Source organism: Pezoporus wallicus, unplaced genomic scaffold (genome assembly GCF_028554395.1).
Source record: "Pezoporus wallicus isolate ANWC-B61680 ecotype Strahan unplaced genomic scaffold, APGP_CSIRO_Pwel_v1 contig_7820, whole genome shotgun sequence".
In the NCBI taxonomy this organism is placed as follows: Eukaryota; Metazoa; Chordata; class Aves; order Psittaciformes; family Psittacidae; genus Pezoporus; species Pezoporus wallicus.
The window spans coordinates 778,598-806,041 of record NW_026641900.1 but is presented as its reverse complement, the minus strand read 5'-3'; the positions used below and the strand labels follow the sequence as shown (position 1 = coordinate 806,041).

At 38.0% G+C, this 27,444-nt stretch overlaps 1 protein-coding gene across 7 annotated transcripts in view; it reads left to right on the top strand.

The window, feature by feature from the left end:
• BBS9 (Bardet-Biedl syndrome 9) overlaps window positions 1–27,444 on the top strand; it is a 259,496-nt gene that overhangs the window by 58,134 nt on the left and 173,918 nt on the right. For all 7 annotated transcript variants that reach the window (XM_057425767.1, XM_057425764.1, XM_057425762.1 and 4 more), the window contains 3 exons: window positions 1,018–1,113; window positions 5,771–5,943; window positions 6,716–6,868. In XM_057425767.1, the coding sequence (XP_057281750.1) occupies window positions 1,018–1,113; window positions 5,771–5,943; window positions 6,716–6,868 (422 nt within the window). The remainder of the gene's footprint in view (window positions 1–1,017; window positions 1,114–5,770; window positions 5,944–6,715; window positions 6,869–27,444) is intronic.

Genomic DNA, 27,444 nt, shown 5'->3' with positions numbered 1-27,444 from the left:
GTACCCAGCCTGACCATATCAGGGTTAAGCGCTACGTAGCAACAACTAGACCAGTGGTGTGTTATCAGCATTGTTCTCAGACTAAAGCCAAAAACACAGCACTGCACCAGCTACTAGGAAAGAGAGCAGTAACTGCTACAGCTGAAACTGGAACAAGGGCTTATAAAGAGATTTTGAATAAGTTAAGTCTGGCAGTTATTAAGTTTCTGAACTTCAGAGGACTAAGGTTCTGGAACAGTTTGCTGAGAGCTGTATGGGCCAACAACTTTAATATGGTATTTTTAAGGTGGAGCTGCATCTCTTTTTGAAATGCATTTGTCTGAGCAGTGGATTAGGCATGGTAGGTTTTTTTGGTAACCTGTTTTTCCTCACTTTGAGAGTAAATATACCTTTTTCTTTTTTTTTTTTCTTAAAGGGTGTGCTATGGAACACTTAATTGAAACAGAGAAACCTTTTTTTCAAACGTCTACATTTTGGGGTTTTGATCGTAGGCTTCCATTATGGCCAAGCAATAATGCTTTCAAAATACAGTACTGTATTTTTAACCTAGGGATGCGCTGTTGAAAATACAGCAGAAAGCATAGGCCTGATGTGCTTGAAAAGAAGGTATTAAAATCTTCTGATTTCTGTTCATCCCATTTTTAGTGCTTTAGGGAGTGGGGGGGGGAGAGAACTGAACAAAGCCATACTAATGTGATCGGTGAAGGAGCTTTGGATTCTTGGTGTGCACAATAAAAGTTGTATCTCTTCTGCTTCCTGTTTGCCTTTTTAGGGGAAGGTTGGGAGGAGAGGTGCTAGGGAAGAAATAGCAGTGTGTGGCTCAGCTTCCACATGTGAATGAAGGGAGGGTATACCAAAACACCATTGCTCGTCTTCTGAGCCCTAAGAAGGGGATCAGTCTCATATTGCCTTTTCTAAATTGCTTGTGCAAAGGCTGATGTGGTCCTGTCTGTGGCTTGAGCTTTGTTGAATCCCAGCATCGGATTATAGAAAACTCTGTTCAACTTTCTCTTTCAGACTTTGTTGATCCATCTGAGGATGACCAGGCAAATGTTCTGGGATTTCAGTTTTTAAGTGGTTCAAAAGCTACTCTTCTTGCTTCAAAAACATCACGTAAGTGCTATAAAAATTTGTGTTAAAGGAAGCCTGATTATTAGTTAATATATGTATATATAAAATGAGGATGTGAATCATACAAAGCAGGATAATAACTGTGTGAGAATTAACACAGGACTTTCAAACTGTTAGCTGACTAATTCTCAACCCCTCTCTGGTATCCAATGAAGTTACTAGGAAAGGCACAACATTTTACAACAAACAAAAAAATCCTACTCAAGATATAGTACACTACAGTGCCAGTTCCCTGAAGAAGCTGAATTCTCATCAAGTTTTTAGTAAGGTTTTTATTCATGAGTTAATACTATCATTGTAATAATGAAAAACCCCTCTTTTCCTCAAAGGTATTTCAACATCTGTGTTTGGGAGTAGGCATCTACTGGGATTTCTAAAAGGGATTAAAAAGCAGGTTTCTAACTTTCCCCTGATGTTCAGAAATCCTTTACTTTAATTAGACATCAGACCCCGCTTACTTGCTTTTCTGCGTCTAAGTAAATGCCTGTCTCTAGATGCTTGTATATCTTTGTAAGCATAGGATTATGGATTTTATATCTGTCCTATTATGTTGACAGAATGTATGAAGATGCATGTAGATATGGTGTTACCTGGTCCAGCGTCTCTTGTATATTTCAGTGGTCATGTTACAACCACTTTGAATTTGTGCTATTTAAAAAAGTTTGATTCTCTTCATTTTGGAGAGTTATGGCCTTGCCTTGTACAACTACTCAACTCGCTAAACTCTTTCTTGGCATATGCGTTGGAACCAAATCACTCCAGTTGTGTTTAGCAATTTCCATGCCAGCAGAGCACAAGGTCTTCATTTAATACAGCAGAGTAACAAATTGAAAAGCTATAATACCTATTGTGTGTGGCAGGGAGTTCAAATGGCGCAGTGTGTGAATGCTTAATGAAAGCAGTTTTGAGGGAGAAAGCAGAATCTAGTTGTTTGTTGTAAAATTCTTTTGATGCAAAAATAATCTGCCTCTTGGTTTTCAAAAATTGGTATTCATGATGGGTTATGCAGACATTGGTGGTATCAGCTGTGAGCTCCAGGGTAATATTTAATACCTCTTCTAATGTAATCAAATGTGGGAAAGCCAGAAACCATTTGGAGAGTAACTGTCTTGGTACCAAGAATCACTTCACATTTCTGAAGTTCGAATCCATTTGCACTGGTTTGTGTATGCATTACTTGCATGCTGGTTTATGGTTAGTTTGTTTTTAATATTTGTTTAAATAGTATGACTTAAACTGTTTTAACTAACTGGACGTGCAGTGATAGTTTCTGAAAATGAAAGGATGTAAAGGATTTATAACAACTGCCTTTTTCCTGCATTGCAGTTTAAATCCTTTGATTTGAAATTTATTTTGCATAGTTGCTAAATCCGATACTGTGTAAGGAACAAATTTGTGTCCATGTAATTAATGCATTTTAGCTTCTAGTGAGGCTATAACTTAATTCCCCTACCCCAAACCCTCAATCTTTTCCTCTCAGGTTTGTTTATTCACTAGGTCGGAATGACGCTTGCAGTCCTACTATAAACTTTCCCACACTGCTTTACTTGTGAAGTTCAGTTGACAAAGAAGATTCAAAATATCTGTTTCTCTTAGCGTGACTACTCATTTCTTGTGTCTGGGAATCCTGACTTTAGAAAACAAATGAGTTGTTTGGTGCCACCTTCTATGTTTCCAGCATTCATTCATGGATTGGATTGGGTTGGTTACAGAATTTCTGAGGAGGATTTGCTTATTTGAAATACTACTCAAGTAAAACTTATTTAAAACAAATAAATTGTAAAAGGTCTGATACTGAAACATAATTCAGAATATGTTTATGAGCAGAGACTCTCCATAATAAAAAAACATTTGTAGAATTTCATGATACTAAAATGATTGTGCTTGAGTAGACAGCTCTTCCCTGGAGCTAATGAATGCAGACAAAATTGCATATTATTTACATTAGTTTATTACATATTAATTTAGCACTTAGTTTATACTTTGTAAAAGTGCTTATGCAACATTATCATTGTCAAAATAGTCTTCAAAAAGAAAACTGTACATGCAGATAAATAGGCTAGAAGTAATGGTGTTTCAGAAAAGTAAAAAAGTCCATTGGGACTGATCAATCCTTATTTCTGATTTACCGTGGAAGAAATTTATCTTGGATCCTTATCAACTGGACTTTAAGTTCTGAATTGGAAGAACTGCTTGTAGGAATGAAAGTCTCCAGGTTCATTTGGGTTTCCCTGTTAAGGCTGCAAACATGAATGGTATCTGTGTTCACATTTGTTTTTACTTGTATTAGCTAATTCAGTTTGAACATGGTAGTAATTGAAGATGTTACTTCAGCCTGTCAAAAGCACTGCTGCAAAGGACCCAGCCTGAAGTTTATTTTGACAGTTAGTACACAGATACAGAAAATATCTTGCCTCATGTAGATTTTAAGGTTTTAAGTTTGTTTGTTTCTTCTCTGGAGTGTTTTATAACTGTTTTTTAATGGAAGTGTAAAAGAGGCTTGACTGCTAATTGTGGCTGCTAATGTGGGTTTCCTGGCTGGGAGGTGAACTGAATCTTCCCTATTTCTTTCAGATAACATGCTTGCAGGGCAACTACTCTTAATGCAGGTTGTGCTAGTTGGATGGATCAGCTGTAGTGTTAAAAGCCTTTGTAACCTATTTAGCCTATTGATGCTTCTCAGTCTCCTGCTTTTCTGTTTGAGTATTTTCTGACAATCTGTTGTAATTTTCTGTAACAGAGCTTATTTTAACAAAAGCAAACACAAGTTGGTGAGCTGCTATAAAAGCACAGGATGAGCAGAAGCACAGGTTTTTTTAGTGTTTTTTTTTTTTTTCATTGCATTTCTGTTTAAAGCACCTACAATTAAAGATTCTGTTTCATACAGTTTCTAAATCTAATTTGTCTGTTTTTGAGAGCTGGAAGATCGTGTAAAGCAAATAGCTGCAATGCTCTTAGGCCATGATAAAATTAGATTGTGTTTGTATTGACCAACAAACAATGTATGGAAATCAAATATGCATTTTGGAGGAAATTAATTTTATCCATTTTAAAACATTAATGTATTAGATATGTCAATTATAAATATAATGACTGTTGATTTGGCCTGAAAACATCTGAGCTAATTTCCCTCAAGGAAAAAATCACTTAAGGCAAAGTGTGGTGATACTCGGCTCAGTCCAGCCGTTACCTTGTGAGTGTTTAAAAAATGGACATTAGGTTGGATGTTATCTGGAGCAGATGGTGTTCTTTTCTTTAACAGGCATGTTTTTAAATAAAACTTGCTTCTTTCCTGTTACACTGTAAACAGAATTTGTCATTCTTTGTTCAGTGAAATAAGTATCCTGGGAATGATGCCAGTGGTAATGTCAAACAATCTTGAATTACTAATGTTGAGAAAATTTCAAATAAGTACATTCAAGCTCTAAAGAATTCTGGTTAATTTGATTTACTGTGAACCTTGTTAACAAGGGCAAAAAAAAGAACTTGTTTGTATCAAGTCCCAGCAGCTCTTTTCCCTCATAGCTACGTTTGTCTATCCTTTCGCATAAAGTATTGGTAGATGTGTAATGAAATGAAATAAGGAACTGTTGTTTGAAAGTGTTTATCTGGATAAAAAATGCTGCTGTGGTATTCCACAATGTTTTTGTCTCCATATTTAATTAATTCCGATTTCCTGGAAATCATTATATACATTATATACTATATATGCGTTATTATATGAATGGGAACAAGAAACAACAGAAATAAAATCTTACCCACTAGCTTGATAATTTGCAATTTACTAAAATGTGGTGAGATAAGTGAATTTGTTGGGACAGATAACACTGGCACAAACAGGATTTGTATTTTCACTTCAGTTTAACACTTTCATTTGTACACTACAGCACTTTTACAAAGCCATACTGTGTAAATGGATAGAAATCACCTGCTAACATTAGCTGTATCTAGATTGAAGCATAGCTCTATTAAAGATGAATGTTGTTGTCTGTGACTAGTTAGAGTAATACTTTTCCTACTAAAACATATCCTAGAATAGGAAGTGGTGATGTAATTAAAATTATATTGGCTGTATTATCGAAGAACTCAATAACCATTTCCAAAAGATATTCAGGATTTTAGGTAGATTGGAGTTGGTTTGTTCGCACTGTTGCCAGGTGCTTAGGATGCCTTGTTTCTGTCATGTTTTAAAGTGAATTGACCCTGGTTCTGCCTCCAACCCTCAAAACAGCTCCCTAAGTTATATTATGGCAGAGAATTGTGGACAGCCTGTTGTGATGACTTAATATCATCCAGTAATTATCTTGTTTCCTTATTATGGTAGTTCTTCAGAGCTTTTTGTTCTTAAGGAGCAGGCCCATACTGAAAAGTAAGTAGTCCTGAAGCAGTAAACACTTCTATTTTGTGCTAGGAAACTGCTTTTAAAGTTAAAACAAAAGAGCTAGTATTTGAGGCTAACATCCGCAGAATACAAGTATTTTTTAACACTAATGAACATATATCTCGTTGGAAAATCTCATACAGACTTAGGATGCAGTTAACAAGTTCCATTTGTGTGTTAGCTAAACTGTGTTGTATAGTGAATGTATGTGGTTTAAATGTGTGTTTATTAGTCCTGTATTTGTTCTTGTTTTCAAAGAACGATATAGGATCCAGAGTGATCAGTTGGAAGACCTTTGGCTGATAACAAAAGAGCTGAGGCTTCGACTTGAAGAACATTTCAAGAAGCAAAACTGCAAAGATTTCACATGTACATTTTCTGGTTCTGTTCCCCTGCAAGAATATTTTGAACTAATTGATAGACATTTTGAGGTATGTGAATAATTGATGTTCTGCTCATTTAAAAATTGTTCATGTGTTAGTACTATGGTTGATTAGATTAGGACTATAGTTATCACGGGCATTTGGCTTTCAGGAAATAGGAAGTTGTATCTAAGTGCTGGAAAAAAAGAGTAGTAAGGTGATAAAAAGATAAAATAAGAATTGTTATCTGGGCATTAGATATCCAGTGTTGATCTAAGTTCAGCTATTAAGAAGGAGAAAAAAAGACTGCTACTGCTGAACCCAGGACAACACTTCAAGAAAGTTTGTTGCTATAGCTGATCAGTCTATGTAAAAGGAAAAAGGGTTTCACTGCAGAAAAAGTTATTCAAACAGGGCAGAATTTAGTACTTCTATTCATGCTTAAGGGAATAACAATCTACTTTTCTGCTGTGATGAATATAGAATGCAGTACACTGTGTGTATGTGTCATAAATGGCATACCAAACTGAGAATAAGCCTTGAGATACTGGTGGTGAAAGTTCACTCTTGTTATTAGGCTTCTTGATGACATACTTAGGCGTTTTCACAGATTATTGTGACTGTTGACAATTAGCTTTGATTTCAGTGGCAAAAGATAGTTCTTGAAAATGTTAATAAGCTTATGAGAAGTGTAAAATATGAAACTGGTATAAATGACATTATATTTGCATAATGCACACTCTCCCAAAAATTTTACTGCAGTTTTTCCATTTCATTTGGAATGTGCATACAAAACATATATGACCCTTAACCTGAATTCCTGAAAACCCTTAAATTGCAGCTACGTTTGAATGAGGAAAAACTTCAGGAGCTGTTATCTCAAAGGGCTGCACAGTTTCGAGCTATTGAGCGGCGATTGCTGACACGATTCAAAGACAAAACTCCTGCTCCACTTCAACATCTGGATACCTTGCTAGAAGGAACATTCAGAGAGGTCAGTACAGTTTGATTATGAGCCTAACCTTTCTTTATGTTGTTGGTAAAACTCAGCTTAAAGCATATAAGCTATGCTTTCCTGGTTACATTTACCATCCAGCAGACCAGGAAGCAGTAATTTGTTTAACCTAATTTTCCCTGTAACTTTCCAGATGATTTGCAATAGTTTTATTTCATCTGCAACCACAAAATCTTTACTCCTGGGTCACACCAGCTTGACAGCACATCATTCTTTCCTAACTGATGCTGATAGTGTAAATATTTTATAGTTCATGTGAAAGTATTTTATAGTTCATAGCTTATGTAAATATTTTATGGTACACTGTAAACTGGTTGGAATGGTTTGGCCAGTGTAACATCCACAACAAAATTGTCTGAGGCTGACCATGTCCTTCCTTACAGGGATTTTATGTTCTAACCATTCCAGAATGCGATAGCATTCATTCCTAAACCATCCCCATACTGGAAGGACCCAGGAATAACACAGTTTTTCTTCCTTTCCTTGTCTCAGTTCTGCATTGCTTTAGAGTAACCCTCGTGTCATGATGCGTCCCCTTTGCTAAGAAGCTACTTTATGCATTTTCTGTTGGAGGATCTGATTTTACTTTCCAATATGCCTTGTTAGAGAGATTGAGTCACAATTGGATTCCTTGTTGGAAAAAAGACTTAACTTTATGCACTGTTGTATATCTCCGCAATTAAAACCCAAAGGTGTTAAGGACAAATATTTTTCCTTATTGTTTGCTCTAAGAAAATATTTCTCTAAACTGAAGAAAACTGCCTTTCCAGGTATACATGAGTCAAAAGAAATTTGCCTTTGTTTCATTCTTTACTGTGAATGAGTTAACTATGAGATGCTTTAAGTTTGAAAGTGTGTTTTTTCTGCTTACTTCAAGAAACAGGTATTGTTGTGATAGATGGGTGATTCTTTAACACTTGGAAATGGCATGACTAAATAAGCCCTAAAGATAAACAGAAGCGAGTCTCTTAAGTCTGCTTTTGCTATGTAGAACTGTAGCCTTTCAACTTAAAAGTGACTGATGTGCTATACATTTTTCTTATGCAGTTGAACTGAAAGATGAGTTCTGAGAATATGACAAAAATCAGGTAGTTGAAATAAATGGATTCTGCAGAAGCTTATTTTATGAGGTCCTTGAAACCCATATTAAGTGGGTGCTTTTCCTGATAATTAATGTTGTAAGCTTTTTTAATTAGAATTAGTGTGGTTGAAAGGAGAATGAGGGAAAAGATTTCTTTCCGGAGAACAAATGCATACATTCCCCAATGTTTGTTAAAACTTCCTTTTAGGCAAGCTCACATTTTTCGTGGTAGATTTCCTTTGTTGTCCGCCTTTGTGAATCTCCTTCCAACAGAGAATTGTCATTATTGTTAGTAAAAACAAAAGTGTAGCAAAACAGTAATTACCATAGAGACCCCCACTGCTGCCTATGTTGGTTTGAAAGCAAGAGTTGTGGTAGGATTTAATATTGTCTCTTCGCTATGTGGTTGAAATGAAATTGCTCAATGATGCATTTCCTATATTAGAAATTGCCTTGTTGTCTTTAATTCAGTCTTACCTTCTGTCTTTATGTGAATAAGTATATCTAATGCAAATAGTTGAGGTATTCAAAATTTGGTACATGTGTTTTCAGTAAAGGAATAATAAGGCCGGATAAATATGAACAGCATAAAGTCTCACTCCAAAAAGTATGTAGCCTTTTTGACATTGGAATTGATATGATTCTATTTTTGAGAATGCTGCTTTTCAGAATAATTCTTCAAACAAGTTGTATTTCCTTTTGGAAAGTTGTCTGTTTTGAGCCCCATGGTTGTGTTCAATGATTTTCCTAATGCAGAATGCATCCAATGAAGAATAATGATCCATACTCTTAGAGTTAAGTGACTTACTTGGTTCAGTGGAATTTGTATTGAACTCTGAATAAGCGATGTAGAAGTTCCAGAGGGCTTTGTAATAAAACAGATATTATAAATCCCACAATAAAATACATTGCCAACAAGGCAGGATGTATTTAGTACTACAGCACAATTACTAATGGATTTATTGCAAGTAAGCTTTAGCCTTGCTTTTCATCTTCACAATAACAAAGAAATATATAAGCAGGCATCAGTGTATGCCATGATGAAAAGCTTGTGCTTGGTTTTATAGTCCTGTTTAATCTTTTCTTCTATAATTTCTCTTTCTGAAGTAATATTCTAGGTCTAAATAGATTTGAGAGAGATTTAACAGCAGTTAACAAATAGTGGCATCAGGTGTTCCATTCTGGAAGGAAAAGAAAAGCTTTTTGATACCTAGTAACCTTGCAGATTGGAAAAAGGAAATGTTATTATCACAAAATTTAGGAATGATTTGTGCTATGAAGGTGCTATAAAAATAATGGAAAAACTGATTTGCAGTAGATGCTATTTGTATGCCCGTGATTAATTTCTTCATCTCTGGTTAAAAAATGACCAGTGCAATTGGACATGCTGCTAGCTGCTGTTCTAAGAAAGGAATTTAATTATAGGATTTTAAAAGCAATTGCACAGTAGTTGAGATTGCATAGGTGCTTTGTAGTTTAAAGGACTTCAAATACAAAATGAGATTGCAGTGAATTTTATGGTAGCTGCTGTAAACAGCATGTACTTTGTGTAATGCTCACTTACTAGAGACATGTTATTGCTTGAAAGCATAATTTAATGATCTTTAATGTCTATGATGTGCTTTCTGTCTTATTAAAGTAAATAAAAAAATCATAGTTTGGCAATAGCTGCAGGTGCTTGCCCCAGAATGGTAATTTTCATGCGTTGACTCTTGACATACATTATTTAGGTTTCCAGGTACAAGCTGGAATTAACAAGTGTCATAAAACCCAGGTAATTCAATTTATTTGAACCCACATGGATTTTATCCTAGTGAATCAAAGCAATACTGTCTGTGTCTAGTTGTGAGCTGTGTTTAACCCCGTAACCATGTTCAGAAGACTACAGCAGGTACATTTCTTTTGGGGAAAAAGGAGGAAGGTTTCTATGATTCTGAGGATGAGTTTGAAATGGGGGTGGGGGGGGTGGAGTTCTCCTAGGGCACTGTCGTGGTTTAAACCCAGTCAGGTAACTCGTTCGCTCACTTCCCCCCCCTTTCTTGCCCTCCCCCTGCTCTCGGAGGGATGGAGAGGAGAATTGAAAAGAATGCAACTCCCACGGGTTGAGATAAGAACGGTTTAGTAACTAAGGTATAACACAAATCACTACTGCTACCACCAATGATAATAATGATAAAGGAAATAACAAGGGAACAGAATACAACACCTCAGCACCAGCTGACCGATAACTCGGCCCCCAAACCCGACCAAGCTCCGACCGATACCTCCTCCAACCCTGCAGTCTCCCAGCCCTTCCAGCTAACTCCCAGTTACATCCTGGGCATGACGTGCTGTGGTATGGAATACCTCTTTGGTCAGTTTGGGTCAGGTGTCCTGTCTCTGCTTCCTCCTGGCTTCCCCTCCTCCCTGGCAGAGCATGAGGCTCACAAAGTCCTTGGCCAAACCAAAACATCTCTATCAGCTCTGTTCCCGAGCTGAAAGTCAAAACACTGCACTGCACCAGCTACCAAGAAGGAGAAAAATGACTGCTACTGCTGAACCCAGGACAGGCCCTAACTGTTGTTGCTTAACCAATTTTAAGTACTTAAAACATGAATCTTGGACAAGATGGAACAGTTCAATTTTACAAAAAAATTTAAGGACAAAGCAATTACATCTGCCTTGCATTGTACTACAATAAAAGGTAGGAAAATTAAGACAAATCATGAAGCAAACACCTGTGTTCTATAACCCCACACTTCCATCGTTTGTCATAACTATTGCTCCCTTCCTCTTCTTTGATGCCACTATTGCACAGTACCTGTTCCCCCATATTCTGAAGTTTCTTTGGCGTTAACGGGCTTGTGCTTTCTAATACTGACAAGTTCTAGCCATGGCCCCGGCAACACTCCTGTAATTGCTTATCTCTGCACTCTCAAGCCAGTGTGCTAGGGCTGACTGGCAGTAGCCATCTAACCAGACAAGATGGATGATGTTCCTGAGTCAGTAGAAATACCAACAGTGTCTCTCCCCTCCCAGCCTGCTAATTAAAACACATTGAGAGAGGAACTTAATGATTTCTGGATCTTCATGTCACTGAAAAAATTAGTGTTGTCATCCGAAACAACAGAAGCTAGGAATGGACCAACAGAGTAAGTCTGGCATAAATGGCCAGCAGAGCTATCTAACCTTAGACATCTAGTCTTAATAACTACATGTTCTATAACAGTGGGTCTTTGGTTTTGACTGGTGATACATTTTATCTTTCTTTAAGGTACCTTATAAGTTTGAGAGTGTCTTGCCATTAGTAAGAGAAACTAACATGCTTTTCTAAATAGGGCTGCTAGAACTAATTGATGCTGCAAGTTTATTCCCTTTATTTTCTCCTGATTCAGCTATCCTATCATGATCCTTTCTGTAATTACTGAATAGCTTGTCTCACAGAAATACTTGGCTGTAAGAGGCAACAAAGTGGCTTTCAGCATCATTTTCAGATCTTGTCCAGGTCATTCTGCTGCCTTTATTATATGGTTTGTATTTAACTTGTCTGGGCTTGGTCTTGCTTATTATGGGCTCTGCATATGAATTGCAGCTCAATGGAATTCACGTGCGTAGGAATTTTTCACTTAAAAACTCTGCTTGAGACAAGGGGAAAAGTGTTCGGTGTTTCAGATTTCAAGAGGTGCTCACAAGTTACTGTTTACAGGGAATAGGAAGAGGGACCATTCCTACAGATAATTTTTCAGGGTAATTTCCTCCATTTGTTCTCCCTTCAGCACTCTTGTATTCTCTATCTTGTTCGTATAGCTAGCAGTGCTGGAAAGCAAGTGTAACATTTCACCGTCAGGCTGTTAGAAGTGGTCACCAAACACAATTGCCTCCAGGTAGATAAACTATGACTCCTCATTTAGAATAAAGACAGCAATTCCATCAGGACATCAATTTTAATTCCTTATGTAGCAGTAAAGTGTGCAGGAATTTGTTGTCCGTGACTGAGAGCTTTTTAAAGGGTAGTTGTTTTCCCTGAGGTCTGTGATCTGAGCTGTCACTAATGTGACACGTCACACAGCTCTGGATGTTAGTTGGAGATCTTGAGCATTCAGTAGAAACATAGGAATTTGGTGAAGGATTTGGAAGTCGTATATCTCTAAATGAATGCACCGGCTCTTTTAATGAGTAATGTCACAGGAGTTGTCCTTTCTCTTTGACAGGGCAGTTTTGAAGAAAGGTGCTTCTACTTTATGAACTTCATTACACAACTGTTTCTTTGTCACAGCCTAATTTAAGCTTATGGTTTTGAGATGGAATTTCAGCAATTGCGCTGTGGATTAATGTCAGCTGCTAAAACTTAGGACTGGCCCACAGTTTCGTGCCACAGAGCCGGATTGATATTTAGGTCTCTTACATTTTGTTTATAGATAGCATGTCTTGCAACCCAATTGATCCTTTTGGAGCCCTTCAATCCCATGTTGTTTTCAGAGTGACATAAAGTAGCCATAGTCCATGACAAGGTCCATTTGAAAGTAGACATTCAAATAATAATATTTAAAGGTAGTCTTTGAGAAAAATAATTATACAAAGTCAGAAAAGAAGAATTTTAGAGCAACACCTGATTAAAGCATGGAGGATGTGTCTTGCAGCTCTGTTCAAATATTTTCTAAAATACACAAAAAGAGCATTCAGCACGTGTCAAAGAGTTAACTGAATGTTTTTTTAGAAAAGCATCCAGAAAGAGAATGCTGTGATACAATAAAGTTTCAAAGTTAAATGTAAGGAGAAAAAGCAAATCTGTTGTATTCTTGGACATCATTTAGGAGGCCATGAGAAGTGCACTAAATATTTGTTTCTTGAGGTTTCAGCAGAATGTGTAATTAATCTGAATTTTGGACTCAATTTAAAGAAACTTTGAGTCCCTTTGAGCACATCTTACTTAACAGGACAGTTGTGAGGAATTTTCACTCTCGTGCTGATGATCACTCCTGTGATGTTTCTCTTCCATTATGGTTTATGATCAAGCAAGAGTGTTGAAACCTTGTCAAGCAATATTTTACGTGTCAAATACTGTGTGCTAGTAATTGTCCGTTTTGTAGTGCACACAGGTTCTTCCAGTCCCCATAGAAAGCCCTCATATGGTCTGCTGAACTGTCAGGCTGAGAATACAAGATCTGTCCTACAAAGGAATATTAATTTTTTCCCCTTCAAAAACACATGAAGCGCTGAAACAAATGTCACAAGAAGTGCCAAAGAACACTTATGTCACAAGGAGTGACATAAATCACTTCCTGCCATTGCCTTTATACAACAATCTGCCCCTGCGCATGAGGACTGACTCAGTGCTTGGGGAATCCTCGGACAGGGCACACTGGTGCAACAGCTCTAAAGTGGGAACTGCATGCAGAGTGGTTTTGGGGAAAAAATATTAACTAAAACCATTCCTCTGGTCCCTTGGTGACCTGAATGAAGCAGTGGGTGTTCTGAGTTGGCTGTTCACAGGTTCCGGGGGAGTCATTCAGGAGATAGGCCTGTATGTCATAACACAGTGGGTGTAGCTGAAACCCTCCTTTGTGGAAATGTGACAGGCAAGACTGTATGCAGCCCAACAGACCCGAGTTGAAGGACTTTGTGCCACATCTGTACCCACAAGGACATTTTACTTCCAACTTCTTTCTCCTGTGATGGCCACACCATTTCCAGCTTTAATGTGCATCTAACTCTCTCCCTTATGAGCTATTATACCTATTTGTCCTAAAAACTGGCTGGTCGTAAGTGAAGACAGTCCCACGCTGGAACAAGTAATTGCTACCACAGACAAGAATACAGAAGAGTTGTGCCAGCAATCCTAATATATGCTTCCCAAGCACAGCTAACTACTTTCAGGCATTTTTGGAATACATCTTCTAATAAAAAAGTGGCTTTGATGACACTGTAAGTATTCCACTGTTAAAACTCAGTAAGTCTTCGGGAAACAGAAACATAACACTGTTTGAACGCCAGTAAAATAGAAGATTTTAATTATATGTAATAGCCAATAAGCTTTTAGTGCCTATGAAAAAGCTACATTTAGCAGAAACAGCAGTAAAATAAGAGGAGTTAAATATAACTCCTCCAAAGAACAGCATATTTATTCAAGCCAAAAAAGAGCTAGCTTATACTATGGGTGTAGTTCTCACTGACATTATCTGGCGAAAATGACTATTATGGGAGAGGGTGTGATATATAGCCTTTGAGTCATGCATGATAAACCCTAATGGTTTTGCTTTGAGGTAAAAGTCCTTACTAATCAAGTAATGAATCATTCCCAGAATGTTCCTAAGGCCATGTGTGTCTGAAGTGTGACTCTAGAGAGAATACTGAATCATTAATGATCACTTCTGAGATTTTTATCAACCAATTAATAAGCAAGGAAAGGAGTTAAGGGTCTTGAACAAAGAGTTAATGGACCTTTAATGGCATTCCATGTTTTTTAGTGGATAGAACATAATGAGTTTAATTTGCCACTGACCACAAACCACCAGCGATCGAAGTGCTCCACACATTGCAAGTGTTAAAATATTGCAAGGAACAGGATTTACGCTTTCAAGAGACTGGAACACCATGTTTACTTTAAAAGTTGTCATGTTCATACTTATTTTGTATTACAGCTATGTTGTAGATTATAAATTATAAAGAAAGAGTTCAACTTCCTAAATCAGTAGATGGACATGAGGTAAGGAGAGAAACAGGAAGTGAAAATGGACCTGGTTGCAATTCCTCAAAGAAAGGAAACGTCAGATCTGATAATCTGAAATATCGGATACCCGTGAGTTATTGACAGGTTCTTTCACTGGGAGAAAGGTACTCCATAAGCAAGAGAGGAAGTGTTCTGCAGCAGTGTAATCAACACTTGAACCAAGAAAAATTGATGCCGTTTTCATAATGGAAGACACTATTATTTCATGCTCCTTAGAAAGTTTTCTGTATCAGCCCTGTAAGTATGCAGTACAGAAGCATTTGAGGCATGAAAGCGATACAGTTGAGAACAACTAGTGAGTGTACATGGTGGAAGATACAGTGGCTCATTTGCGAGTTTGGATACATGATCTTTGTGAAATTGCTCATTTTGAGTGGTCCAGATGTGATCAAATAAGTGAACATTAAATTATTACCAGGTTTGGTTAATTTCTACATGCAGTACTAAGGACATTTTGGTGGCTTCCGATGTAATTTTAAAAGCTTGCTTTTATACTTGTGGTGGCTACTATACTTGTTTAACCTGTGTGTACATGGATACTGTGCCTTCAGGTGGCTGAAATAATGTTGAACTGGATCATGTTCTGGTGTAAGCTCACAAGAAGTGATACTGTTTTTTTTTCATGTACAGTAGATAATAATTTTGTGTTGTGGTTGGATGGCAAGTATGTGTTGGTTTCAGATTCATACTGAGTTCTGGAGACTTTGATACTTGGATTCAGTGGAATGCTTGGGTTTGTCTTGACTTTTATGTTCACTATACCAACAACTAAATAAGGGGGAGAGCTACATAAATCATGTAATTTAATAGCATTTTATGCCAGACTGATTTAAGACCAAACCAAAACAAAAAGACCTCCCTCTCTCCCGCAAAACAACCAAGCAAACAAAACAAGCATCTGGGATGTAAATATTTGTGTGTCAAGTTCACTATATTATTTGCCCGTCAAATGCTTTCAGATCTTGGTGTGAGCTGGGTGTGGAAGTTGATTTGGTTACTGTTGTATCTTTGCTGTACCTTTTGTCTGCTAACTTAATCTAAAATCATTTTACATTACTGCTCACAATTATTTCCATTTAACATATGGCGAGTGAGCATGTAAATCACTGTTCTGTTGATCTTGGATACTCTTACAGATTTAATGTAGTGACATTTAATTTAGTCACTGATGAGGGCTGGCTAGAAATGACTTGTACAGACCAGTGTCAGAGGTGGGAATAGACCTCGGGTCATCAGTACATCTACTAGTGCTTACTTCTTCCTTGCACATTCCTAATCACCTGACTTTGGATTCTATTTGGTATTACTTACCAAAGGTAGTAGAGTAGTGGACTTTGGATTCCTGAAGGAAAAAGACAGAAAAAGAATTTAAAAAGTAGCATAGAAACTTCACAACTAAAATAACTGTTCGTGTGTATGCCCCTGCAGTCAGCTCAGAGCTGCTGCTCTAGCCACTGTCTCTCTCAGGAAAAATGCAACTTGTGTGGTCAGTCTCCCAATTTAGATCTTTTAAATAAAAGATACAGTTTATTTTGGAGTGAAACTGTTGGTTAAGCCTGTAAATTGACGAAAACAAAAGGGAAAGAACTTTCTTCTCCATTTCTTCTTGCCAGTTGGCATCTCAGGAGGTCTGTTTTATGTTTCGGTTGTGCTTAACTGCTAACTTCCATAGTAGGTATTTCTACATTGTGAACCGTTTAATTATTCTGTTGTGGAAAATTCAAACCAGTATGCAAAGGAAAAAGGTGGTTGCAGGAAAAGTTGGTGTAATGAACTCAGGGGGTCAAAAGTTGGGAAGGAAGAAGACAGTAATGATGAGTGTCATAACTACAGAGCTGTTACTTTAAGGCTTTTACTATGTAGAATGTTCTGCCTATTCTGCTTGCCTTGAGTTTTGCAAAATGTCGTGGCTGCCAATTTCTTGTTTTTATATTGTCTGTTTTTTGTGGATACAGACTTGGTATTATTTAGTAATTTTAAAAGGAAGTGTTTACCTGAGTTCCTTGTTGTATGGACAACCACGACACTGGCAGGTTTTGACCATAACAGTTGTAAGCATGATTTTTCTAGAAAGCCTTTTAGTCAACCTGAAAAACATCGTGTATGGGTGCTTGCCAGGGTAAATTCCTGTAACATGGGAAGGAGAGGTGGAGAAAAATCCTTCTATATCAAAGGAACTGGATTTTTTAAATGGTATTTTTAAAGGAATTGTTCCATTTCCCTTTAGGAAATTTGAAAGTATTTGGTACGGATAACATAATTTTTATCTTGTTCATTGTTTATACTCTTCAGGCCAATCTTCTTAGAAAAGGCAACACCTATTAAAGGCCTTTGAATTCAGAGTCTTTCATGTTACAATGTGTCTATTTACTGCTGTCAGTAGGCTTGTAATATATTTAGCTTGAAGAGGTTAACAAGCATACCTTGGAGTGTTACTTTTATTTTCTGTTCTGTGACACTTAGCAAAATCCCATTACACAATTGAGGAGTATTATGATGTTAAAATGTTAATTTGTTCTGCATTCCGTTAAAATTGGATTTTTTTCTTGTGCACTGGCCCATGCGCTTTGTATAAAACCTATAATTTAAACACTATACCATAGAAATGCCTAAATTAGGAGCCTTTTGCCTTTGCTACCTTAATTACATCTCATTATTTAGTACTTAAAGAGCAACTTCTAGCTATTGGTTAAATATTTGCTAGCTAAATAGATTTGTCGTGTTAAAGAAAACAGTAGCCCTTACCTCTGTTCTGGAGTGAATGGGGTTTCAGAGGTTTGAGGAAGCTCTGTGCTTTGCTGGAGGAAAAGTAAACTTTTTGCATTTTCCTGATTTCTTTCATTTCTCCTTAATGAGCATTTCATCGTGCGTGAGCTGTCTGTTACGTTCCAATAGGCAATTGAAAGTCTGTCTTGAAAGAAATGTTTTCCAAAAGACTGTTGTGTTTCAGTGTGTTCTATGTCTTCAAGTTACATTTATTCCTTTTAGCTTTTATGAGGATCTGATGCACTCAATTTCTTTTCTCTTTTTATTGTGGAAACAAATAAGAAGCAGATAACTTGTTGGCTACTAATAGCTATCTTTCAGATGTTTTTTTCCTCCTTTTGGGAAGAAGTCTCTTCTCTGTGATCAGAGTCAGAAAGAATATGATGCATCCCAACATCTGTTGAATTGTTTTTTCTGATAAATTTTACAATAATTTTTCCTATTTTTTTAATTATATACAGGAATTATAAGCTGCAGAAGTCAGCAGCTTGCAGGTGAACCTTCAGTATTTTATTGTGCTTTATCTTGCTATTTTTCCATTGTATAAGAGCATGCGAAGAGATTGTAGTTCATAATTGCAATTAGATAGAATGCCACAATGTGAAATTCCCTGTCATATGCAAAGATGTCCTACTTCATTCAAAAACCTCGTCTCTGTGAGGGTGGTGAGGCGCTGGCACAGGGTGCCCAGAGAAGCTGTGGCTGCCCCATCCCTGTCAGTGTTCACGGCCAGGTTGGACACGGGGGCTTGGAGCAATCTGCTGTAGTGGAAGGTGTGTGTCCCTGCCTGTGGCAGGGGGTTGGAACTGAATGAGCTTTAAGGGCCCTTCCAACACAAACCAGTCCAGGATTGTATGATTTTACTGCTCTCCTTAAGGAGCTCTTAAGTTGCTTGTGCTGTTCGTTTGCTTTTGGAAGCCCCGTGTCTCAACAAGTTCCTTCACCTATTCTTCCCATATGTTTTGTTACATGGTGGGTTAAAAATTGCAGACTGGCATGGTTACAGTTTGAGGTATAACTCTCCATTTATGTTTATTGCTGTGATATCACTGATCTTCTGCTTTTCAAAAGGCATCAGAGGCAAATAGAAAAAAAAAACACCTTGATACAATTCTTCGTCTTGCTCATGTGATTCTTCTGTGAGAAAACCATCTATGGAACAGAGAAACATTTGGCTGCCTTTGTATAAATCTGATTCTATGAAAGCCAGTTTTAATTTTCTCCAATGTATTTCTATTAAACTTTTTTGAGGGTAGTGGTGGGGGGGAATACCAGCAGTGCAGCTACGGAGAAACCTGTCCAATTCTAGGCTAGGGACTGCAACCTTTCAAGCAGATAGTGACACAGGAAACAAAACATGAAGTTTTCAGGGAAACCATTTTTACATTTGATATATGTAAGCTCTGCAATCATTACTTCACTATTCATGTGAGGGTTTCAGTGATTTGTTGGCTATTGTCTGTATATATTCTTGGTTTTTAATTCAGCAAGGCAATCTGTAAAGTTCTGTGGAAACCCTTCCCTAAGAAGAGGTTTTGAGATTCATGTGGATTACAAAGCATTAAGAAGCGTTATTCCTTAATTTTCTTTCCAAGCAAAAATGCCAAGAGACAATTTTAGTAGGTATTAGTAAAAACTGGAAAGGATGCTTTGTGTTCTGGGACTGTTGCCAACATCTGTATTTGCAACTCCCATGACAGGTCTAAGAGTGAAAACTTTTCCTTATTGCCCTCAGAAGACTGCTTGAACAAGGCTGTGACATTTCTGTCTTGTTGCATCTGTGATACTTACTTTCCTCCTCACGATTTTTGTTCTTTCTTTGAAGTTTATGGCCATCGCAAAGGAGTTTACTCTCTGGGGATGGGAAGAGAGAAAAAAGTCTTTGTCTTGATCACAGGTGCATTTTTCTAATAGGAGGTCACGTTGAATTTGTGTAGCATGTTTAGATGCTTCTGGAGCAGATCCTCAGCCAGAATGAGTTATCATGGGAGTTAAGAGCTCTGAGTGCTAACAAGGGCTGAGGTCTGTTCTCCAGTGCAGGTAAGTTTCTTCATTTTTTTAATGAAAAAATAAGACTGTAAGTTTTACAATTCCATCCAATGTCCTGTACATTGGAGTAAATTTTTTTAAGAGCTTCTAAGTCTTGTCGCACTTTTTGCAAATGTTATAGGAACCTATATTGTCCCTAAACTTTTTCATATTTTGATTGGGGTTCAAATGGAGGCAGTCAGATTTCTGTTGCTCTTTTAAAATCATGCATTTATCAGGTGAAGGAGAGTTAAAATGCTGCATACAATTCCGGGCTTTTCCAGTCTGTGTTTCAAGAAGCTTTTCAGTGCCTTATTGAGACACTTAATTTGGTGTAGTTCTATTCTGAGCAGTGTGGAGCCCTCTTGTAATCCTCTTCAATGTAGGACTGTTTCAGGTGCTCTGTCTTTGAAAATAAGCTACTTTATTAGCTCAACTAAATACTCATTTAAATGTCTAAATTCTGGTTTTAAAAATACACGTGCTTCAAGAGTGCATTTTTACAAGCAATTAGAGTCCTGAATTTTTGCCTCTCTCGTTAACTTTTCCATTGTGCATGGAATGATGTTGCTTTCAGTTGAAAAATCGATTGTTCCAGCAGAGTGCAGCAAAAGACAAATATTGTAAATATGTTTAGTTCCCTGTCAGGAGTTGGTATTGTGCAAAAAAGGAAGAACTTGGATGAAGAACTCGTAATTCACAAAATTCTAAAGAAATGATGGAGGTTTAGTTAAGGTCTGCCTGCGAGCTTTTCTTTCTGCAGTCCTGTGACATCAATAGAACTTACTAGGAAAATAATCATTAAAGAGGTGTTAATATGTAGTGAATAACTAAGTCTAAGATCTCACAAGCATTCCTTGTAAATAGAAGCAGGACTTTGTAGGCAGCCAAATACTAATGGTCAGTAATTTATCTGAGGCTGGACTGCAAGCTGGTGGGAGAGTGGAGATTACAAGTCAGGATTTTTCTCATCTACTCTATACTTCAGCTATTAGATTCCCCTGCCTTTCATTTTAGCTGCTAATGGTTTGGGTTTAGGTATTTTGGTATTAGTGAGCCTAATACTGGTTTCTGGTTAATATCTACAATTTGAATCAGTATTCTAGTTCAATCTTGGGGAAAATTCCAAATGATGCAAAAGGATTCTTGCATGTTCCTTATATGTCTGTATGCCTAAACTTACTTTAAGACATTATTTTTCTTCATATTGGCATAGCTTTCCTGCATATTCACAATGTAAAAGAATAGTGAAGACAACACATAGAAGTACTTTTTTTTTTTTACAATACTAAAGCTAATAGTAGTTTTCAGAAGGTGAAATTTAGTCTTAAAACATGTTAATGAGTGTAAGAGCTACATAGCTAAGAAAAAAGTGAGTATATGTATATTCACAGATGAAAAATTAAAATGGATACATAAAAGATTTCCAATGAAATCTCAAGGGAGAGTTTTCCTTACCCCATCTGTTAAAATTTATATAATTTGAATTAAGCTGTACATTTTTACTGATATTTTTTAATGTCGTTCCCATGTCAGAATCTGAATTGAGAGCCCGAAGCACGCTTACGTTTTCAGTGTTTGGGTTGCAGCCTGATCCCCTGGTCCTCCTGGTCCTGTGTTTCAAAATGCCTTGCACTGCCAGAGTTCAAGTGGGAAGTGTTCCAGAGTTCATTCTCAGCTCATTAATCAGCATGAACAGGTCAAGTGAGAGACTGAGGATGAGTAAGTCAGGGATCCCCATCCAGTTGGTGTGGACACTGGGGACCCATCACCCCCGCAGTTGGCCTTCCCATTCTTCAGTGGGTCCCGTTCCTCTGACACCTTTGCCCAGCAGAAGTGTGGGGTACTGCTTGTTGCATTAGTCTCTTCCTCTTCCTCCTTACTGGTCAGGTAGGGACAGTTCCCCAGGGCAGTGAGAGAAGTAACCTATGGAGAAGCTAAAGCTGCAGTGCTGAAGAAGTAGGGATGTTTGGAGAAAAATCATAGCAGGCTTTTAGGAGGCTATCCCAGCATTCCTGTCTGCTGCAAAAAGCAGTTCCTCACTTTTCCCATGTCCTGTTGCTCTAGCAGATGGTGGTAACAGCCTGTGATGTATGCTGATTTTCTTCTACTGTGACCTTGAATCTCTCAGCAGTAAAAGAATCTGTTTAGGTTGCAAATGCCTGGGTTTGGTTCTGATCAAGATTTTTAATGCAGTGTAAAGTAACTAAGTTTCTGGAGTGCCTACATATTCCAGTTAGGCTTAAGGCACCCAATGTATTGGATGCTGTGCAAGCACAGAATAAAGTTTCTCTTTTTATTTTGAAGATCTTTCTGTTTCAGTACACCGAATCTTAACCACGTTTTAAGGACTTAAGTTTAGGGGTAAGGATGAAGGTCAGAGTGATAAGAGCATGGAGATATTTAGGAAAGCTGTTACACAATAAGATGATTCTGGGTTCATTTATTAGCTTTTCTAATACTGCTTCTTGTTTAAATTTTTGGATCTGACTCAGTCTAGTCTGAAGGGAATTGGTTACTGACCTTTCCCATACCAGAAAATCTTAACAAAGGAAGAGTGGTGCGAAGCTCATCTAGTATTTTTCCTGCCTCAGCTTTGTAAAGACTTTATTTACAAGAAGACAAAGGGGAATAGATATAAGAATCCCTCACTAATGGGAAAATGCGACTGCAGAATGGTCATTATTCTTGTGAGAGCGATGCTTGATTTTGCAAAGCACATTGCTAGTCTTGGTGAATTAAAACAAAAGTGCTCAACAAATACAGCCCGTAAGGATCATGAAGAAAAGCTTGAAATTCTCTCTGAATAGTGTGGGACATGCGGGAATGACTAATTTTAGGGCTGCCTTACAGTACTCCATATCTGAACATTTCTTTTGTGGCAGCACAGTGTGGCCACATGCAAGTTGGAACCCATCTCTGCAGTCAGTCCAAACTTAAAATACCAATCATTGCCTCAGACATTATACAATCTAATGCAGTATTTCTCTGACCTTTTTTAACATAAAGGGTACTGATTGTTTTATTTTACTTTTTATTTTCCCCTGCTGTTTGCAAGTTGGAAACAAGGAAAGATGGACAATAAATTGCTTAGAATTTAGACAAATAGCATCCCATTGCTTTACAGGAGCATTGCTTTGATGCTGTAAACCTGGATGTTTTAAATTGGCGCTGACAGCAGTGAGGAGCTGGCCTCTGGCGCTGCCTGCTAGCAGTCCCAGCTGTATACCTGCCAGCTGAGTGGTGTTTCTGTGTAGGTGGTTTGTATTTGTATTCTCAATTGCTGGTTGCTTCATGAATGCTGCTAGGAAGACCACTGGTGGATCTGTAATCCTTTGAAAAACTGAGTTTGCAGGTGGCGAGAATAGAGGTGTCATTGCAGAGATTTAATAGTAATACTAAATGAACCTGAAGAAAGTCATAAAAGCCCTTTGATTCTTTGGGGTGGTAATTATGCCTTGATAATTATCATGATGGGAATTAGTAGGTTGGTTCTGAAAATTAGTGTATGAAGAAGTCATTAGTGTTTGAGAGCCATTTTGTCTAAGTAGTACAATGCAGGTATAAAATGTTCAGCAGGTGGGAGGAATGTTAAGATAGTGGCTACAAAGAGCACGCTCTCTATTGGAGGTTTTTTGAGAGAAGACAATGATGGCTTGAAGAGAAAATGATCTGTGGTTTTTGATTCAGTGATGATACAAACTATATATCCCTGGACTGCCTATAGCACATGAACTGCATGCAGAGAGGAGAGATTCAGGGCCCTGGGATACAGAGCTGTCTTTGTTAGCATGATACCAGACCCTTTGCAGGTTTCATTTTTACTTTTCCAGGCACTGCAACTGGTAGGGGGTATTTGATCTGCACAAAGTCTGACTGTTCATGGGGGTTGTGGGACAGTAGGGAAGGCGATCGGAGCTTTGGATGGATTTGGGAAGCAAAGAAAAGAGGTGATTGCAAGCTATTTTGAGGCAAGGTGCTCTGTAGGAAAGCACTCTCCACATACACTTATCAATGCTAGTGAGGCTAAGAAAGAAGACTGATCTTAGCTCAAGGGAGGTGCGGGTGTGTGAATGGCTGTGGCTGTTGGTTGAGCAAATAAGACTTTAGGAAGACTAGAGGAATGTAATGAGAGGTACTTAGAAGAAAAGATAGGTAAGATAGCACACTGAAGAAAGGAAGAGAATCTGGAATTTTCAGACAAAAGGAGACAAATTATTTTTACATATACGACTTTGTCTTCTTTCATTTATTTCAAATAATCAATCTATAGAGGCCTAGAAGTGATTTCAAACAGGAGGAGGCGTTTAGATTTTGTGTGTTCTGATTGGGAGGAGAAAGAAGGTGAAGGGGAAGAAACCCCAGAAAGTACAGAAGCTGGTCATGCTTCAAAGCAATAATAAATATTTTGGTAAAGATAAAGCAGCGTTTATGCTGCTTTTACACTTTTGTCACCGTTGATTCTTTTCATCTAGTAAAGATAATAAATGAATAATCATAAAATATTTGTGTTTGAAAGGTCTTCCTTGCTTTTCATGAAGAGTATTTATTTTCCATCAGTCCATTACAGTGTAACATTGATTGGTGCATGTAATGTATTATTCATACTGTTCTAGTTTCATCCCATTAGCAATGCCAACATTATGCTGAATTCTGCAGTGGTAATCTTGTGTGAAGTCTTTGTGCAGTGACTGGTGCTGTGGTTCAGACCCTGTTTCACATTTTGTGACAAGACAGAGTGAACAACAGCACCTTATTGATACTACTCAGACTTTGTTCCTCCTTTCTCCCCCCAAAGCCATGAGAACCATAAATGTACTGTAGACCTATAAACCAAATTGTGAAAGGCAGAAAGTGTATCAGAACTGGTTTATTTTTAGTCCTTGTAGTGTATTTTTGTTTTCCTTATAGCTGATGTCTTTAGAAGAGCCAAATAACTAAAACCATCAGATTGCAGAAATAACAAGAACAGAATTAAAAACTGCCTTCAGATAAAATAGTCTGTCATTTTGGTACATACGTATGGTCCTGTGGGTACAATTTTGATCATGTTAATTGCTGTGTGTAAAACTGATTTAAATATGTGCTAGAGCCAGCTACTCAGCACGGTAAAGATGAGCGAAGGTCTGCCTAATGCTAGTACAAAAAAGCACACTGATTTTTAATTCAAATCGTCAGTATTTGCTGCTTTAACATTTAGTACAGGAACTTTTTTCATGTGCAATAGGCTCAGACCAGAGTCCATCAGATTCAGTGCTAATCTCTTGATTGACTGAATGATTTGGGTCTGGTCTCTGTAGGTGAATACTTAAGGTTGCATTTTTTTTTTCCTCTGGAAAAAGTGGACTTCTCCATTGGATATTCTGAGAATCCAGAAGCAATTGCAATCTCGAGACAGATGAATGAAGATGAATGTAAAAAATATCTTAGTTCCTTAATGCTTGAGATGTGAAATTACAAGGAAATAAGATGAAAAGTTTGAAGAATGTTCTTTTTCAAATGTTTTCATTTTTGAAAGCAGCTGTGTAAACACTGCACCCAGCTCTTCCTGGAATGAATGCTGAAGAGAAGAGAAAAATAACACCCCCCCCCACCCCCACCCCCCCATGCTCTAATGTAGATGTTGTCATGAAGGAGAAATGGCTGGTATCTGTAAAACCATGTTTCCTTGCATTTTTATCTTTGGAGACGGGGAGCCCCTGAGCAAAGTTGGGAGGGCTATCTGAGCAATGGGAAGCTCACAGGTCAACTGGACTCCCACGGCTCTGAAAACGAGGGGTGACAAAGAGTCCAAAGAAGAAATCTGGAGAGGGAGTTTGGACAAGGGCCTGTAGGGACAGGACAAGGGAAGTGGCTTTAACCTGACAGAGAGGTGATTGAGATGAGACATTAGAAAGAAATTCCTTACTATAATGGAAAAACTGTGGCTGCCCCATCCCTGTCAGTGTTCAAGGCCAGGTTGGATGGGGCTTGGAGCAACCTGCTCTAGTGGAAGGTGACCCTGCCTATGGCAGGTGATTGGAACTGAATGAGCTTTAAGGGCCCTTCCAACACAAACCAGGCTGTGATTCTATGATTTTAGGGGATAAATAAGATGGAATGAGGGAGGCAGCCTGAAGTATGAAAGGAATAGACTTCATAGTCAAGACAGATTATACCAAAGGAATAGAAAACAAAAGTTTAAAAGAAAAACAGTGATGGTGAGAGAGGGTGAGTATTTTTGGCTGTGTGTTTATTCCAAGAGGCATGTTTGTACTTCGGTCTTCATTAGCATTGAGGAAAAGATTTGCTCAGCCTTTTGGAGAATAAGGTAGGTTAGCATTCTTTACCAGGCTTTGGGTGGTGTTCTGAAAAGTACTTGTGTTGTATATACACGAATTTTTTTCTTGTTTTTTCTGATAAGGAATTGTGCATCCTGGAACATATGTCAATAAAACTCTGACCTTTCAGAGCTTAAATGAAAATGAGGTAGAGAAAACTCAGTTATTTGCAGCAGTGTTTTCATTGTAGTAAAATTCTGTGAGGTGTTGAGTAGATTTTAGTGTAAAGACTGTGGGTAAATTACTATTTTCAGTGAGAGTTTATATATTCAGGCTTTGATTTTACGTTAGTTTTTACAAATCAGACTTTGTTTCATTGTCTAATGTATTTGTCAGTGTTTCAGAAACATGTGAGTCATCTGAGCACTTAAAATGCTTCATCTTCACTAATTGCAGCATGCAAATATAATGTCAGACACTTACAACAATTTATTTTTAAAGAATTGATCAAAATCCTAATTAAAACAGTGTAGGATGAACCTCTTTGCTTGAAAAAACAGGGAGGAGGCTTCAGGCAAATGGTCAAAAAATCAGTGAAACCTCTCCTGGTGTATTTCCTTCCCCCTTTACCTGACATTATCCAGCATATGAGGAAGAAAGACTTTTGCAATATCTTGCGTGGTATTTGACCTTCAGAAGAGTAGTACATCTGACTGCATTCCAGTGAACAGGACAGTTATGGGGAAAGAATTTAGTCTGGCCAGAGTAGGATGTGCCATAGCCAAACAGCTCAGTGGCTTAGAAGATACTTCTTCTCACTGGTTTACAGTTTGTATTCTTTATTTTCTGGCATTATAAATTTTGCGTTCCGTATTGCATTTGGGTCCAGCTTTGGAGGGTCCTATCCCAGGATCTTTTCATCCTGATGATTAGGGAGCTTAATAGGAAGTAAGGAGGGTTGAGTGTCATGCTTTCTTAGGGTAGTGCTTTAATCCCTGTGGAAAGGGTCCTGTGTAAAGATACGCAGCTTCAGTTAGATGCCTGCCTGGATTTTGCTTTCTGAGGCTTTAGTGGGTAGCAGGAGCTGTTGCAAAGCCCTGGAGTACCATGTGTTTGCCAGCTGCAGTGTGATAAGCCAGCAGCAGGATGAGAATATAAGCATGAGATGTCATTTTGCACTGGAAGCTGCTGGTCAGTTGTGATCCCGGTGAGAAAGGCACTCAGACTGTGAGGTCTCATTCACAATCCTGCTTATTGGAGCTATCGCTGTAAGAAGCATAGATACTCCTATGTCCTTTTAGATGTTGGGAGCCCCTTGTGGTGTAGCATCAAATGCACCTCCAACCCATGGGCAGTGCGCTGGGAAGACACCATCTGTAGACAAGTCTCCCTTTTGGTCATTGCAGCTGTAAAAGGATTGTGTAGAAAAACAAGGAAGCAACTCATTAGCATTTCTGCAGTCAAAAAAGAACAATGTTCTTGAGAGACCTTGCTGCCCTTTCAGGGCTTGCAAGTGGTGTAACTGCTGGTATGGAGGTGGAGCTGCCTACAACCTCCTCTGTTAAAATGTGTTGGTTCCATTTGCCCTGTGGCCAGTGGATTTGTGCAGCACAGCCCAGGTGGAAAGCCATGCTGGGTGAACTCTTTGTTGGCTGGATCACTTATTTCTTAAGACAGAGTCTCAAACTTTTAACTGGTGAAATGAACAATT